The sequence below is a fragment of the Protopterus annectens genome, chromosome 8.part0 (assembly GCF_019279795.1).
Source record: "Protopterus annectens isolate FY-2018-M chromosome 8.part0, PAN1.0, whole genome shotgun sequence".
NCBI classification, from domain to species: domain Eukaryota; kingdom Metazoa; phylum Chordata; order Ceratodontiformes; family Protopteridae; genus Protopterus; species Protopterus annectens.
The window spans coordinates 85,094,801-85,113,754 of record NC_056741.1 but is presented as its reverse complement, the minus strand read 5'-3'; the positions used below and the strand labels follow the sequence as shown (position 1 = coordinate 85,113,754).

The window sequence follows — 18,954 nt, the reverse complement described above, 5'->3', positions numbered from 1 at the left end:
TAACAATCAACCTACCGGTCTCTGCTATAAATCCTTCACCATTATTTTATGGAAAAACAAGCACTCCATTAATAACACGTGTATATTTTTCACTTCATTGCTATAAACTGGACTGTCAGAACAGTAAAAAATAGGCTGCACACCCTGTGCTAGAATTCAGGACCATTTGTATTCCAGTCCAGCACTTACATCTGCTGCAACAGGAGTAATATTACCGTTTCATAATTTTCTATTCATTCTTAAGGTTTGTGTGTTAACTGCTGTGCAACACTGCTTAGCAAAGGTATAGCCATTCCTTCTGGTAGGTAGCTTTTAGTGCAGTTTTAAAGGGGCTGGATTTAGTGATAGGTCTGATGTGAGGTAGAAGTTTGTTCCAGGCTTTTGCTGTGGAGTAGCTATAAAGTAGTTTGCCAACATTTGTGTTGGGCATATAAACCTGTAGTAGGTTTGTTGAGAGCTACAAAGAGCATGGTTGGAAGTGTATGGCTGGATGAGTGTGGAGAGAGAGGGGCAGAAAGAAGGATTGTGTAAAACAGAATGAGCTATGAGGAGCTGGGATAAGAGAATGTGGTGGTGAAATTCCAACCACTACAGATTTTTTAGACTACACAGTGATGGGTGTGGTAAGGTAGGTTTGATGCAAATCTTGCAGTTTTGTTATAAGTAATCTCCAATTTAGACAGAGGATTAGATTGAAGGTTTGTGAGTATAGGGGCTCCGTAGAGTAATGTGGGAAGAAGGAAGGCTTGGGCAAGGGAAAGTCTGGAGGAATGGGTAAGGAATTTTTTATGTCTGTAAAGGGTGTCCAAGTTTTTGGTGAGGTTTTTAATGCATTGTTGAATAACAAAATCAAATGTAAGGTGGTTGTCAATAGTAATGCCAAGGAGCTTTGTATGAGGTTCAGTAGAGATGGGTATGTTATTCAAGGATGAGACAGAAAAGGTAGTTTTATGGTGTTGGAGAGTCGAAGGGAGAAATAGGATAAGTTTTGTTTTCTTAGGGTTTAGTACCAGTTGCTTAGTAGTGAGCCACTTTTAGACAGAGTGGAGGGAGTCTTGGGTGAGGGTATGGAGGTGAGTAATGTCACTAGAGGAGGAGATGGTAGTGGATTTGTCAACATATTGAATAATAGTAGATAGTGGGCAAGAAGAGTGAAGGTTATTAATAAAGATATTGAAAAGTAGGGGTCCAAGGATGGAGCCTTGGGGGGACCCTGGTTTAAACAGGTAAAAAGAGAGATAAGCTTGATTGCCATTTAACTGCCTGAAAGTGATTTGACAGGTAGCTGGAGAGCCAAGATAGAGTAGAGTTAGAAAGGCTGAGTGAAGCTAGTTTGGGTAGGAGTATTCTGTGGGAAACAGTGTCAAAGGCTTTGGAAAGATCGAGAAACAAGCAGGAGACTCATTCATTATTATCACAGGATTTTGCAATGGTGTTTATGAAGGATATAAGAGTGGTAGTAGTACTATGTTTAGGGCACAAGCCATGCTGGGAGGGGGTGAGTAGGTTTTCATGAAGTAGGTGATCAAGGAGCTGTTTGTGGATGCATTTTTCTAACATTTTAGACAGAGGGAATAGGATAGCAATTGGTCTGAAATTTGAGGGGTCAGTTGCATTGCCACCTTTGTGAAGGGGTATGACATAGAATTTTTTCCAGATATTAGGCACGGTGTTTTCTGAATGGATCTATTGATTAGTATCTATTAGTGGCTATTTTTAGGAATTGTGGAGGTAAATTATCTACTGATGGGGAACAAGTTTTAAGTTTAGAGAGAAGGGACCTGGTGTACATAGTGGAGACAGGTTTGAGAGAAAAATGGTAAAGTGGAAGGAAATAGTAGGTGCAGGGTCAGAGATAGTGTCACCTTTGGTCAGGCTGCAGATCGAGTCGATAAAGAAGGATTTGAGGAGGGCAGCAGCGTCTGAGGGAGAGCAGTTAGGGCAGGGGTTAGGGGAAGATGGACATCCTGGATGTAATAGCTTGTTTACAGATTGCCAGAAATTTGGGGGATAAGAGTGAGAGTTATTTGGTGGTTGTTGGAAAAAGTTATGTTTATCAAGGGTAACTTTTTTTTTGGTTATGTTACGGAGCTGTCTGTAAGTTTGAAGATCATGGGGGATTTGAATTTTTTCCATTTTTTTTCCATACACCATCTCTCTGTTTCATGAAAATCCTGGTGGCTTGAGTTAGCCAGGGACAAAATGGGTTTTGATTCTTAGTTTCCTAATGGGTGCAAGAGAGGTGAGTGTTTCAAGGAAGATGTTGTTAAATGAAAGGACTGCATCTTCAAGGGGAAGATGGGAGAGGAAGTACCAGTTGATGGAAGAGAACAGATGGGTTAAAAGTGTCAGGGTTAAGACTGGGGAGTTTTCAACAGTCTCTATAAAGTTGGGGTTTATGAAGTTGGGGACAGTGTCTAATAATGAAGGTCATCCAAGTTCTTGTTGAAAGTATAGTTAATGGACATATAAATGGCAAAATGTTTTAACCCTCTGTGTTACTATTAATTGTGATAATGCCGTCTTTAACTTTTGCTTAACTTCTTCCAGGATCATTGTCCATTTGAAGCATAGCATCAACTGCATGTGGTAAGCCAAATATCTTCTTTGTCAGTGGTGATGATCAGTTCAAAGAAATATATATTTTTTCCTTATGTGTGATGTGGGTGTCAGGACTGTTGTATGTATTGTTGTACTGACTGTAGTACTGGCACCACTGTTACTTTGTTAGCACACATTTGACATTAGTAGAGCAGATATTCATTTTTTCCTGTGTTTGTTGTTTATTACCACAGGTAATCCTGATAATGGAAGTGTATGGCTATTACTACATGATATCAGGGTACTGTCAGACTTTAATGATGATGGTGGCCAAACTGAGGCACAGTCAGGGGGTGCAGAGTTTGAATCTGACACTGAGGTTGATATTCAACCACCCCCTGTAATTCCGTCAAATGCAGCTGGTCGGCCTATGCCAACCCATCCCAGTGAGCCCTCAGATATTGAACAGGTGGAGGGTGAGACATGTGATCAGGGAAGTGTGGCTACTGCAGCTTCAGTGCATGTTGACTGTGGCCATAGCCAAAGTGTGGATGAGGTGTCATGTAGGAGGGTTGTTAGGGGTGGTCAGAGGAGGCCTGATGTCCATCCTCCACCTCATCCAAGTGTGTCTTCCTGTGCCACTCAACATGTGTTTAGGGCCATTACGGAGGCCCAGGCACATTCCCATAACCTGCCCAGAGCAATGTTTAGGGTTGTAGATGTGGCACAGGCTGACATGCATGACTGCCTTTACATTGTTGCCGATTCTATGGATTGGATGAATGACACATTGCAACGTGTGGTACCTGTGATGGAACATCTTCTGGGGGGGGGTGACATCCTCATTGGCATAGGTCAGGCAGATTATCTGCTACTAGCAGTCATGGCCATGCCAAATCATGCTCCTATAATGGCACTACTTCCACTGCTCCATCAGTGGTTGAGGTGTCCACATGCAGACATGGTAGGGCATGGAGTCATGGTCCTGGGTATCCTCATGAGGGGAGCTCATCCAGCAGACATCAGTCACATTCAGGTAGCAGCAATGCATCTGACCATGGGCATGGATGTGCCAGTGCAACTCCTGGCAAACCCAGTTCTAGTGGTCAGGTACAACAACGACGAGCTGCCATTTGTATCATGCACGGCTCATACCTGTCCAACATACCAAGACATAGAGCTTGCACAGAGTTTGGCTGTGTTCATGCAGGCACTCACTCACCAATTTAACCTTTAGGAACCATATAGCCACATATACAGCAGTTGCTTGGTTCAGCCATGAAATTTAAAGCTCACTTTGCCTCACTGGCCATTTGTTATTTTATCCGAATGTCTGCCTTCTTCTCTTTCTTACTCGCACAAACCCAAGAACCATTGGTGCCAGCCTAGGCCCCCCCCCCCATGCACACAGACACAGACAACACCCTCAGCATTAAAGGTAAATGCACCATATCCCTGTTTTGTATCTTTTCAATTCAGGGATACATAACATTTGTGTCTGTTGCTCAGGGTACATAGCTAGCTTAGTGCTTAGTATATCTGCATTTGTGATGTTGATTTGGTAATTGTACCAATGACATATTTTGTCTTAGCAAGTTACACAGTAGTTACAATCAAACTGTTTTTACATCAGAATGTTTAGTGATCTTGTAAGGATTGTAAAGTCTGAAACTGAAATGTTTCTAACTTCTGTCTTTAATGATTTTCCAGTAAAAATATATGGTGCTAAAGTGAGGACATTCGGTGACCATCAGTACTTTTGAGAGGTATAACTGTGTGAATCTTTGATGCCTGAGGCCTTCTACTTGATAATGGACACATATAAGTTACATAAGTCTTTGCTGTCACATGTTAAAATCCTTTCTGTACAAATTACCTACCTTTTACTTGCCTACATTACCAAGTAACAACATGCAAGGATATGCCATTCATTTATATTATTATACAATACACTCCAGCTTCAGCACTTACCTTATAAATCCAGCAGTTGCAACAGTTTTAGTTCTGGGCTGACTCTGTCTGATGCTAGGAGCCCACAGCCATTGCATGGATGGGTAAATGTTGTGAGCTTTCCCTGGCATCAATGCGCTGGAGGAAGGTTTTAGCCCTTTAGGTGGTGAGTGAGTGAGTGTGCTATGCGTTTTCTCTTAGTGAATCCAAGGGCATATTGAGCATGCCTGTGTTTTCCTACACCCACACCAGCTGCTGGTTCCCCCTCTGACTCCTCACCTGCGTGCAGCTTTGGTGACTTTGACATTGGTGGTGGATGTATGACCCTTCCCCTTGTTGATCCTGCTGAAGCTGTTTTCTCAGGGTGATGTTGTATATATATATATATATATATATATATATATATATATATATATATACACACACACACACACACACACATATATATATATATATATATATATATATATATATATATATATATATACATATAAAGGAATGATAAATAATGGGCAGTGAAGTCTATAATGCCTTGTCTCACTTCTACAAACTAGAGTCTGATTTTTTCTTCTTTTTGTGTATGTAATAAATATTTCTTCAGCATTTACGGTCATGAGTTTTGTCATTGTCATTACCTTTCCTGCATGTTCACTGTTACAGGAAGTGAATGTACTTATTGACCTGTGGTTTTGCCTGTTGGTGTGGGCATGGGCTGTTTATATAGCAGTAGATTTCCCTGTTACGGTAACAAAACATTCATTTTTAACAGACCTGTGGTGCTGTATGGAGGATGTCCTTCATATTTTGGGTCACACCTGTGCATGGTCAGCTGGCTGCAAAATGTTGGCTTATGATTTATTTTTACTATTCTCTGTCAGACTCTGGTGCAAAATGTAATACATGTTTTTATTCTGCATTTAGTCAAATGTCTAGCTATCTACTTATAATATAGTCCATAATGTATTTTCAGGCTTGCTTTGGCTTTTTTTATTGTTTTTTAAGTGGGTTCTTAAAACCATACTAAATGAGTAAAGACACTGAAAAAAAAATAAAACTACTTTGTTTTTCTCAAAATTTCTTAAATAAGTATTCTTTTAGTGCAGTTATCACTGGTTTATACCAGGGCTGCAAGATTCTGAAACCTGATGTTTTTTGCACTACTGTTGTTTCTATGGTCATAATGCTTAGCATTCATTGGCCATGCTATGGTTCTATCATTCCTGGCCCCACCTTAATACTGATGTCATCTTCAGAATTGTGCAGTTGGGATGCCATTGTTTTGGCTAATCCTTCTGAGCCACTATGGACATCTGAAAAGGTAGAAATGTTAACCAAACCAGTGTTGGTGCTCATACTGCATTACACACCACTCTATATCTGCTCATACCCCCTTCAAGCTCCTGTTCCAGTGTAATAACTTTCTTATTCCCTGTCTTTTTCTAAAATCATGCATGTTTCATAATCTTGCTCAAGATGCTTTCATTATATCCCACCATGCCCACAGGTCTTACCGTTTTGCTCACTGTTTTCTTTACTGATGTCTACAGTGTTTTCCTACAACTGTATCAGGTGTTCTGCCAAGTGCATTCATATTAATTCCACTGTCGTCTGGATGTGTTATTCTCTCACCAAGCCTCAGTGGAGAAATATTGTTATTTAGTTTAAAATAGCTTTCTCCAGTATACCAGTCTCGTTCATGGACTGTGTCATCATTAGGGTTGCCACCTTTTCAAATGGCCAAAGTGGGACATTTTTGGTACAAACATCAGATTTTACACATACCCACACTCAGTACAAAGGTTAGAACTTAACTTTTTTGCCTAAATAAAGCTTATTCTTGTAGTATTTTAGGTGCTTATTCTGTTTCTTACAACATTTAGGTATTTTAGATACAGAATAACTGTTTTATGCAACTGTTACATAAAATATAAGAAATAATTTTGTCCTAAAATCTCAGGACATTTGCTATTTTTGCAATTTTTTGTCGGGACACAACTGCCCACAGAGGGACTGTCCCTTGCAAAGTGGGACAGGTGGTAACCCTAGTCATCTTTTTGACAAAACAAAAAATCCAGTCAGCTTTCTTGTGTCTCAACATTTTTTTTTCTACTGATTGAATGATTTAACTCCCCAACATTAAAAATCATTACCCTAACCTTATTTTAGTCCTTATCGTTACCTTCAATTTCCTTCTGCAACCTCTCCCCTTCATAATTTCTTCTCCATTAATTGTGATTGATAACTGGGTCTAAAATACCATGTATCACTGAAGTGGGGCACTAATACTACCTTCTGAGACACCCCAGGAAGTGATACATTATCTGTAGCCACAGAAAATGCAACCCAAAGAAACCTAGTTATGTGGCTGCTCACATTCTCTTAAAATGACAGTTCATGCATCGGGTAAATTCCTCCTTTATATAGACTATTTTTACCATGCATTCCTCAACAAATCCTCTTTACTTTATGGGATGGAACATCGGTAAATTCAATACCTCACGGCTAAGTTTAACACTATTAATTCTCCTATTTGTTTACAAAGAAGTGTAAAACAATGTATACCGTGAATGGAAAAAAGAAATGGAAGTTGTGTCCAGAACTCCTGCAATCTGCTAATGATCTTCTGTAGTCTGAAATTGTAGTATCTCCTCCAAACAGTAGTTGCACCCCACACCATATCTAAGTCATTACATCATTAAGCAGCTAATGTCTATGCTTTGAATGTCCATCAAGACCCAAAAGAGTACCACATACCCAAACATTTACCCTTGCCATAACAAATGTGTTTCGCTTCATACCAAGTCCTTATAGAACTCCATTTCCAATAGGAAGAAAAAAAACAACATCCATGTAATTTCTAACCACCTGCATAAATCTATAATGCAGTTAACAACTTTATTATTCTTATGTGTGACTGTTCCCAGTGTTGCTAATTATTACAAGTAACTCATTATCACAAAAAGAAAAAATATAGAGCACTGTACATGCAGGTTTGTATGTGATAAATCTCCAGTGAATATAATTGCGAACTGTAGACTGCGTATTTAAAGTAAATTAGTTTATGTCAGCCGAAAGAAAAAAAATGTGCTTCTTCTGAAGTAAGGGTGCTAAGAACACTGTTTATTTCAGGTATTGTGTCTGGCTTTCCACTCAGTAGTACATCACCATTCATATAGAAACAAAAACTGAAACACCGATAACACACACAGACACACCCTTCTACACACACACACACACACACACACACACACACACACACACACACACACACACACACACACACACACACACACACACACACACACACACACTCTCACACAAAACACATATTTATATGCACACATATACATATATACACACATGTATGTATGTCACATATACACACACATATCTACAAACGCACATATGTGCACATAAAAACCCACACAAACATATGCACACAAGTATACATACACACACACACACACACACACACACACACACACACACACACACACACACACACACACACACATGCATGCACACATACTTATATGCAGACACATTCATACACACATACATGTGCTCACACACACCTGCACACATACTTATATGCACACACATACATGTACACACACACACACACACACACACACACACACACACACACACACACACACACACACACACACACACACACACATATGTATGCACACACAAATACACATGAGCAAGTGAAGACACACACACACACACATGCAAGTGATCCATGAATCCATCCATAATCCCTTTTTTGCACATGGGATGGGAGTGTCACTTTATCAGTGACTGTCTCTTAGAACCAATGCTCACACACACACAGACTCTATAAGCAGTAAACAAAGGCAGGATCAAACTCTAAATTAATTAATCAGCAGTGCTCAATACAATGACAGTGTTATCATGCCACCATCTCTAATTGTATTAACTTGCTGATAAACTCAGTTTGCCACATTTCTAATAATTTTCCTCTTCTGCTGAGGAATAAGCAGCTTCAACATATGATAGCATAGACTGAAAGCAAATCTGAGGACAGGGACATGGAAATACATGTTCATATGCAAGATCAGCTGACTGACCAGCAGATGTACTTGGTAATTCCTGTAATATCCAAACAGTACATGCTGGAGGAATGAATCTAATCTGCTGACTCAAAATAATGTTGAAAAACATTCTTAAAAATAAACAGACATTAAAACACCAACAAAGTTAAGTGCTCTTGTCCTATATCAGATCAGCCCAACAACAACTAATAAATCCATTGCCATTGTACCATGAAATACTTAACACTACTGATAAAATTTGAAAGTATTGATTAAAACTGGTAATAAGATAAAAAAGTAGTAGAATGAATAAATGAATATCCAAAAAAGTCATATAATAATCTACAAAAAATAGTGAAAGAGTCCAGGGGTGGCTTGTGCTATAGGACTGCAGGACTGCAGCCCTCCCACCTGTAGAAAAGAAAGAAGAAAATCCCCCCACCTGTAGAAAAGAAAGAAGAAAGTTTAAAAAAAAATTCACGAGCCCTGGAACTCCGCGCATGGAGTTCCTGGTACTCACAGAACTCCAGACTGCTGTGTTAGCAGCCCGGATACAGGAGAAAGGCATCTCTGCCCTGCAGCCCCAAGTATGTGCATTGATGACCGCACAGAAGAGAAGGAAACCGGACTGCGTCATCCGCAGGTTGGAGCCTCCAGCCTATTCTCGCAGAGCCGGAAACCAACCATTAGCTTGTGCAGGCAGGCTGAGAATACAGAGGAGCTTGCTTTCATGGGGAACAACTGGATTATTAGTGTGGAATGGAAGACTGCTTTCAGGGGGAATAACTGGATTATTGCTGCAGTGTGATGAAACTGAAGACTGGACCAGCTTACGGAAGATGAATCAGGTAGTGTGTGTGTGTGTGTGTGTGTGTGTGTGTGTGTGTGTGTGTGTGTGTGTGTGTGTGTGTGTGTGTGTGTGTGTGTGTGTGTGTGTGAAATGCCCCAGTTACTATATACTGGTGGCTAGAGAGAACACATGGCGGTGGGTCGAGAATACTCAAGCTTGAACCCTGTACCTTGGGTGCAGGTGGAAAGGGCATGAATTCCTTACCCACCACCATTTGTAAAAAAAAAATTGCAGATGTTTTCCTCATATTTGTTCTGTTCCTCATAAAATATGTGGTTTCTGTGTGTTTGTTTTTCCATGCAAAGTGAATAGTGCTGTGGTGCACTGGTAGCATTGGTGCCTGGCAGGTTCTCTGGTTCGATTCTTGGCTGGGGTGCCTTCGATGTGGAATCTGCATGTCCTCCCATCTTACAAAAAAAATGTGTGTGGAGTGTTTCTCCCTGCTCTGCTAAAAATTGGCTTTTGTTCCAAGTCAGACTTTCCTGGTTAACAAATGTTAAATAAAAATAACAGGCATTTGAATTTCAGACTTCATATTCTTCAGAAAGTACACGGTAACACAAAAGCTTTTATTCTAGTAATTTTCTAAGTTTATAACACGGATATTTGAAATTTGTCCCTATTTTTGGGACTGTATTCCCCCATTATTGGCTTTGTTCAGGTGTTTTGTGCTAAGAGGTTGACAGCCATGTTGAGAACTGAATTAGCTAAATTGTAGCCATTTAAGTTTCAGTCTTCCTCTCTTTCACAAAACAGATGATTTGGTATAGTGGTATGTTGGTCTGACTGTTTTTCACAGGGTCCTCTGGGTTCAAGACTTGGCAGTGAAATGTATGGCGGTAACACAGCATTTTATTCTAGCAACTTTCCAACATTATACAAGCAATGTTTAAAATGTGCCCCTGGTTTTTGAGCTTTTGCCCCCTCCCCCCTATAAATGTTGGCTTTTTCCAGATTTCTTATGCTGTAAAGTTCAGAGATACAGTTGAGTGTCGAGTAGATTTTACAAGGAGCTGAGAGCTGCAGGGGAACAAAAGTTTAGTGCTGCTTATGGTATGTCTGCTTGCATTGTAAATAGCACAACAGACAGTGTATTTGCTTTAGATACAGAAGGCTGTGGGTTCTACTCCCACAGTAGGTAGATGCATTGCTGATACTGTACTGTGTTGTAAAGGGGGTAGATGCTGTAGTCCTTTTTGGTGAAGATACCTAGTAACTATGAACCTGTTATCAGTTTGTCATCCATTCCCTATTGCGATATTACTAGCTTATCATTTTTTTAATGCAACATAGGCAATTTATTCCTCAAGGGCAACAGGCACTTTATTTGTAGATGAAACAATGACATATAAAGTTGTTTGCTAGCAGCAACCTCTTCATTAGTTACAGATTTCTTTAATGTGGAATTATTTAGATGACTTTTCCTTCTTCAGAGATTATGCATATTTACTGATACTGGTGGACTGTAGAAGACTGAGTAGACTTTTTTATCACGGAAATGTTCTGAATTGGGCAGTTTTGTCATTAATGGTGCATGCATTTTGTTTCATTGTTTACTGGAAAAATGTTCAAAACAATAAATTTAAAATGCCCTCTACCAAGTGTACTGTATTGTACAAGGAATATAATTTTAATACAATCAGGAAGGTGTATCAAACAGCATGTGTATGTTTTGTGTTCAAGGGGCCTATGATTTGAAAACAGCCCAAAGTTAATCTTTATCTGCCACTGGCAAAATGTATTTTCTTTGAATGTGGGTTTCAATGCTGTTTCAATGCATGTGAGTTTTAAGGGCAGAGAAGTTTTAATGCTAAGTCTGTTTTCATTGTGAGACTGCATTGCTTTGTTTAGCAGATATCTATTAGTTTGTGCTGTAAAATGCAAAATAAAACTTTCAAATGATATCCAAATCATTGCAGAAGTAAAACAGTATGCACCTTACAGTGTTTATGGTAAATGGAGTGAAATAACCAAGGAATGGGACATTGGAATGGCTGCAGGGGGCGTCTCCATTCGACAAATGATTTTTTGAGGGGGGAATGGCAGCAAACTCAGACAGCCCCGGCTGAACTATACCTCTCAACTGTCCAGATTTTTGCAGAATGAATAGATTTTTGTTTATTTTTGGTTTGTTCCTCATAAAATTTGTGGTTTTCTGGCAAAACATTTAGAAATGAAGTCACTAAATAATGACAGACATTGAGTTTCAGACGTCATAACATTCAGAAAAATGCATGCTAAAGCAAGACCTGTTATTCTATTAACTGTCTTAAGTTTATACAATAGCAATTTTAGTACTGTTTGTATGTTCCACCAATATATTTGACCTTGTCCAGATTTCCTGCATTAAGAGGTTGAGAGGTATGTGCAAATAAATTGCTTTATAGAATTAGGAATATCCAAACCTCTCAACTGTCACCAATTTTGACTCAAAATGTTGCTCTCCCCCTAATAATCCCTCTGCAAAATGGCAATTTTGGAAGAAAATGTGGAGGGCTACAATTATAAATAGCTGTAATGATCAGAGTTATATATTACTTTTATCTCAGAAATGCATGTAGATGCTCTTATTTTGTCAGCTGCTCAAGTTAACAGTACAAATATTAAAAAAGTGTCCATTCTTTTACAGGTTTCCAGCTGTACTGTGTGGCAATTTTATATTTTTGAATCACATTTTTGGTCTGTTTTTCATAAAATTGTGGTTTTCTGGCAAATTAGTGGCAAATCATTAAAGATTGAAGTTAGAAAATAGTGGCAGACGTTTGAGTTTCAGATTTCATACCCTTCAGAAAATTCATACTAATGCAAGACTTACTACTTTCTAAGTTTATAACAGCAATATTTAAAAATTGTTCTTATTTTTGGGCCTGTGTCCCACTTCTATATATGGCTTTGTCCAGATTTATTGCTCTGAGGTTGTGAGGTATGAGTGTCAGAGCCATCACTGTCAACCAGAGACATTTCAAATTGTGACATACTTGTTGCACCCCATTCTCCATTGCAGTGGCTCTGGATGCGTCCAAGCAAGGCAAGGAGCAGTTATGCAGTGTAAGTGTGCAGAGTATTCTCCCATCTAAGGTAGACCACAGGCTGTGGCTTTTCATCTGTCCTTGATTTTGCAGAATGTTCTGATTTTCTGTCATATTTTTATGCTGTTGATTTATGCTTTTTATTATTCAGAAAATGCATGCTGTCGCAGTGCCCTGTTGCTCTGTGTTTAAGTAGCAATGCTTTAATGATCATCAGGTAAGCTTGTCGGAGATTGTAAGATGCAAGTAAGCTTTAAGATGCATACTGTTAAAGAATTACCAACATTGAAAGCCTTTTTGTTGTTGCCATGCAGAGAATATTTACATAACTAGATAACGTATAAGCCTTAGGTATTTAAATTCATATGACAATATTTGTAATAAAGGACAGGATTACAGTATTTTCAGAAGCTCATTACATTTGTTAGAGACTTGCAGCCATCTTTGCAGGCTTTGCCCATAAACTAAACAGAATGCCAATCTATCATGTGTGGTCCATAACTTGTGTAGTAATCCTTTAAGCAGTTTATCTTGAGCTTGTTTCTTGTTTGCTGTTCATATTTTATATTAATCATGTCTTCCCCATGAAACAAGTAGATAGTTGTTGTTAGGCAGCAGGTCTTTTTTGGATAAGAAACATTTTTACAAGTGGGGTATCACACAGATATTGCTACTTTCAGCATGTTACTTGGTAATTTTATAAAGCTGAATATAAATTATAATTAGAACTGCAGTGCAAGGAGAAGTGCTTTGAGTTGAGTGCTGCTTGTTTTTTTTTTTTATACTTGATTTTGACTGGCATTCCAGTAATGTTTTAAAAAAGTAATTTATTTTTTCATGCCTCACAACCTTTGTATTTCCATCTAGATATTAAGTAAGTTGTCATGTAGTCAATGCATTGACATATTTTTTCTTCTAAACTTCATTTTGTCTTGATTGGACTTTTGTAATGATGGTTTGTCACCCAGGGCAGCGTATTTAATTGAAATTCCAGTTGTTGTGGTTGTGAGCATAGTCCCACCCCTTCCTAGTTGGCCACACCCCCTCCCATTGGCCCCACCCATTCAGCTGTCTCCTGCACCCCCACCCCCTTTAATTTGAAGTCACCAACCACCACTGAAAGAGTCTGGAGAGTTGATTCACTTGTATAGGAAGAAAATGGCTGAAACATACTTGTTGTTTAATATTAATACATGTTTTATTTCATGCTGTTTTGACTACTGTTTTGGAGGTTTTTGAATTACTGTGTAACTTGTGTCTAATCCTGTTGTCTTAATTGTTAAACAGCCAGCATTATTAACATTTCTGTCGCATCTGATATTGTCTTACCATCATTAAAATATGCACAAAAAATACAACTGCCCAAAACACCCATCAGTAGCTAATGAGGTCATGCTGTGTCCAGCTAAAGTATAATTGCTGACCATGGGAAAAGTTAGTTTGCAAACAACTTTTTGTTCAGTCTTATGAGCATAAATTGTTGTTGTATACACAGCATGGATTTAGAAATCTAATGCAATTAATACTCTTAGCTTAGCAAACTCATTGCATTCGAATTTGAGAAGAGATTGTTACTACACCTAAATCTCATGACCTAAAAGTGGCATGTGTAACAGCTGATGAACATAGCCTTGTTGTTAACAAGTCTCAAAGGTAAAGGTTTGCTGAGGTTTGATTTGAGCCCTTATAAACAGTTACATTGTTATCCTAAGGCCCAAAAAAAGGTTATATTGAGGGTTAACAAACTCTGTTCTGTCAAACCCAAATCTGTGAGTCAATCAAGAATCAGTAATCAGAATTATTCTACTTTCTTTATTGACTAATTTTGTTATAGATGACTTGCCTGGGCTGACAATAGCATTTTATACTCATGACTTCACCCACTTCATCCAACTAAAAGAAAAAAAAAAAGACTACAAAAGGGGTTCAGAGTAAAATTCAAACCAACTTTATCAAGTTATATGCACAGCAAAACAACAATAAAGTGATGCTTGGCACAGACGAGTCAATCATCCACACCTTTATGTGCAACTAATCTGAAGCTTTCAGTTTCTGTCAGACTAGTAATGAAAGATTCTTTAGACAACATAGAGACGTTAATTATTATATATATTTTTGTATTTGGTTAAATCCTATTATAATGTTTACACATCATACAGATAACGCTGCAGAAGAGCAATTGTTAATGTCCTATTTCCCAGGCTAAAATGTGCATTACCATTGGTCAGCACTAAGTAATCTCATTCACATATCTTGTCCATCCTTCAAACCAGAATACACAGCAATATATCCATCATAATGCTTGTATATAAATAAACTGCATAGTATTATTTGCACATAAACATAATTATTTTACATTGATGTAATGCAATGTCTCATGATGTTCTGATCATGCAGCTGTTTGCTCCTTCTCGGTTTGCTCATGACCAAAAATGGTCTTGGGAGCAATTCACATACACTGTAATCTAACAATAAAATTAAGTAAAATAAATAAGCCTCTGACTTCTTTCATGAAAATGTTCTTCCAGGTATGAACCATTTTCTTTACTCTAATACAATTTATCTATTGTCTTTTCCTCCTAGTTTTGGCATGTTACTAATCACAATAAACCAAAAGAAACATTAAAAGAACCTCACAGAAAATGATCACTGCTGTTGACAGGGCGAGGAGAAGAAAGCAGAAGAAGGAGAGGATGATGAAGATTTCATTTCTATCACACAGCGTGGACTTTGCCAGTGCATTTTCCTTCTTGATAGCTTCATCCTGCTTTGTAGAGACTTCTGGTTTTGGTGTGCCTATAAAGAAAAAACAGAGAGAGAGAAATGTGCATTGTTTATCTTAGTTCATCTTTTGCTTTCTTTTCCCGGTGGTACATCAACATTTGTTTGATGATCTCTTTTGTATCACAAGATATAAGGTTTACTATCATTTTATTGAAATGGACTCAATGAAATGATTGTATCATCTACTTATGTTTGCGAAAAGTCACATTGCCGAATTCCGATATAGCCAAAATGCATTCCAAATTTGACCTATGAGCAAGCGTTAACATAGGTCAAGATAGGGGCAAGATTTGTACTTCAGAAATATTGGAGTTCGACATTGTCAACGTTTGAGTTTCAGACTTTGCACAAAATGGATTCAACCAAGTTCACATCAATAAAATGATAGTAAACCTACATATATATATATATATATATATAAATATATATATATATATAAATAGTTTCACTTTATAATCTCGAAATACTGAAATATCGAATTTCAGTATTTTGAGACCATAAAGTCGAATTTTGAAAATATCGAAACTTCATAACTGCAAATCAGGAAATGTCGAATTCACTGTTATGGTGTTCCGGTACGTGACATTGGATGTACTGTGTGCATGGTGTATGGTTTTAGTGTGTGGATTTGGCTGGAATTTCAGGTAAGTGACTGTTTTGTGAGGGTTTTGGGTAGGTGCTTGAGTATATGTTAGTGTGTTTGGAAGTTATAGGTGTGGGTTAGGGTAGGCAGGTAAAAGTATGACTGTTTAAGTGTTGAAAGCGGTGGTGTTTGTATATATGTGAAGTGTGTGTGTGAGGGGACTGTAGAGTGTCTAGTGCTGAGTTTGCTGTCTTTTTCTGTTTGGAGTGATCTCAGAGTTAGTATATATAAGTAGGGGTGTGTGAGGGCACAGCCCCCCACATGCAGGGTGCAGGGGGGCTTGCCCCCCTGCTTATTTGTAGTGTAGGTTTGTTTATTTGTGTTTTGTGTTTGTATGTGCTTTGTTTGTTTTTGTGTGGGTAGGATGGTGTATGGGTTGCATGGTGTATGGTGTGTTGACATTCGAGATTTTTACTTTCGTGGTTTTGGGGTTTTGACATTTTGAACATTTGACTTTATAGTTTTGAAATACTGAAATTTGACATTTCAGTATTTCAAGATTATAAAGTGAATATATATATATATATATATATATATATATATATATATATATATATATATATATATATAGTTCCCCTTCGAAACCCGAACGTTTACTTACCTGACTTTTAAAATGCCAAGATGAAAAGGCCGATGACCGCACAACACCGACTTCCAGGAGCACCAACTTTCCACTCCAGGTAACAATCATCACAAATCTCGAGTACAGAGCATGCAATGTCTGATTTTGATGGAAGATTACTTGAAAATGACAATAACACTGAATTTCTTCTGAAACAAAATAACTTATTCTGAGAAAAAATAGAAGACTTAGAGAACTGACTTAGAAGGAATAACAGCAGGATTTATGAGATTCCTGAAAAAAAGGTGGGACCCAATATGACTCAATCCCTTAATATCTGTCTGCCTAAAACTTTGAACCTGCCTGAAGCTTTTTACTTTGACATCAAAAGGTCACATGGATTACTTTTTAACTAATCTTAAAAACAAAACAAAAAAAACACCTTTGCCAAGGTCAGTGATCGTAAGATTGTTTTTCAGTCAAGATAAGGATTTGGGGGGAATTCAATAAAGCTTACATGGACTTATTTGCTGTGTAGGCATAGTAGCATGGTGCTTAGATGGAAGTAAGCAGATGTGCGATCCATAGAGCTGAGGGGCTTGCATGAGTGTGCGAACACGGAAGTGTCCAAGGCATGCAAACCACTTTTTAAGCAGGTGAAATGCATGCAAATGAGGCAGGTAGAGTGATCTGGTAAGCAGATAGGCAGCAGTGCAGACCCTGTGTTTGTGTCTGTAATGTAGAAGGAAAAATTCCATGTACAGGATGTAAAAATGACATCAGGGGCTGTAAAAGTGTACTTACAGTGGGAGAAATAGCATATCAGACACAGATATGTGCAAAACTAATCCACCGTGTGTCCAAAACCATATGAAAAATAATATAAAATATTTTTTTAATACCCTGGGTGTGTTTGTGTGCTGCACCACAGTGTGCAAACATGCCATTATGGAAAAAAAAAGATTGTAAAAAACACAGTTTGTGAGTATGTAACAGTAATGCATTATAGGACACTGTGTGGAGTATGTACAATGTTAGACTTTTGTGAATGCAAATGAAGCAGGGCCTGAAAACATGTAGTTTCCTGGTACTGTGCATGGATCTGTATATAATGAGATGGGGGTTAGTGAATAGCACAAATGGGTATCTGTGTCCTCAGATCCCATCCGTGTAGGCACAAGATGGTGTTGGTCTCCACAGTAGAGGTAGCTGACATCAAAAGGGTGTGTGTCTGCAAACTTTTAAGCTCATTAGAGCTCAGAGGTGTCTGTTTGTGTGGCACTCCACTGAGCTGAGCAAGGGGGCATGTACACTGACTGCTAAGCTCTGTTTACCTCTGAGGCATGTGTTTTATCGTGTTTGCACATGTTTGCATGATGCGTCACCATGCTGAGCGTAACCTTCAATGGGGGTGTGTCTACTAACTGCTAAGCTTTGTTTATATTTGCTGTTCAGGTTTGCGCAGCACATTGCAATGCTCTGCAACAAAGACTGTCAAAAAAATTGTCTGAGAAAGCCAATGATATATTAATTACTGATGATCCCTGTTTCACTTAAACTAGGGCCATTAAACCCCTTAATGATGTACTTGGCAGGTGGAATCTATCATAGGTAGCCAATCACATGGGCTACACCTACAACAGAGCACTATAAAGGTTGCATACATCCTACAATTTGATTTCCCCCATACTCTGCACCACTGGAGTATAGACTTGGGAATTTTAACTGAGAATGTTAGGGGTTGCTGCAGGTCTGCTATGTATGTAAGTGCTTGATGCTGAGGTCAATGCAGCTGCTGCTTATGCTGACCATAGGCCTAGACAGAGAAGGAGAAGAGTGTTCAGACCCAGGGTAGCCTACCAGAGGCGACATGAGCTGGAGATTGTAGAGCACTGCCAACCTCAGCTCAGACCCAGACCCAACAAAGGGGAACCCATCCCAGTGGAAACAAAGATATTTGTAGCCCTTAGGATACTAGCTACAGGTACTTTCCAAAGACTAGCTGGGGACATAATGGGGTTCTCACAGGCATCTACTTCCAAGGTACTCCACCAGTTCCTGGATGCAATGCCACCACATGCCAGTGGGCACATTTATTTTCCTCACACCCCTGAGGAGAAGGACAGCTGTATGGGACTCTTCTACCATGTAGCACACTACCCTGAGGTACTGAGTCCCATAGATTGCACTCATGTACACATCGAGGCACCATGCGATGAGGATGGTAGAATCCATGTCAACCACAAGGGATAACTGTCAGGTAATGTGCAATGCCTAGGGCATTATCATGAATGTGTGTGATGGAAGCCCTGGCAGTTATCATGACTCCCATACCTGGCATGCATCACAGCTACCAGATGCTTGCTAGGGGGGACATCAAACATGGCCATTTACTTGGGGATACTGGCTATGCACTTGAACCGTGGATGATGATACCCATCAGTAATGCACACCCATCCAACAAAGAAAGCAATAATGAGGCACACACACAAGCTAGGAACATCATAGAGCATGTGTTTGGGCTGTTGAAGTCA

General features: G+C 38.9%; 1 protein-coding gene across 1 annotated transcript in view; it reads right to left on the bottom strand.

The window, feature by feature from the left end:
* Positions 1-18,954, bottom strand: part of LOC122808147 — a 644,680-nt gene that overhangs the window by 440,685 nt on the left and 185,041 nt on the right. The window contains exon 3 of the mRNA XM_044079118.1: positions 15,069-15,227. Coding sequence (XP_043935053.1) covers positions 15,069-15,227 — 159 coding nt within the window. The remainder of the gene's footprint in view (positions 1-15,068; positions 15,228-18,954) is intronic.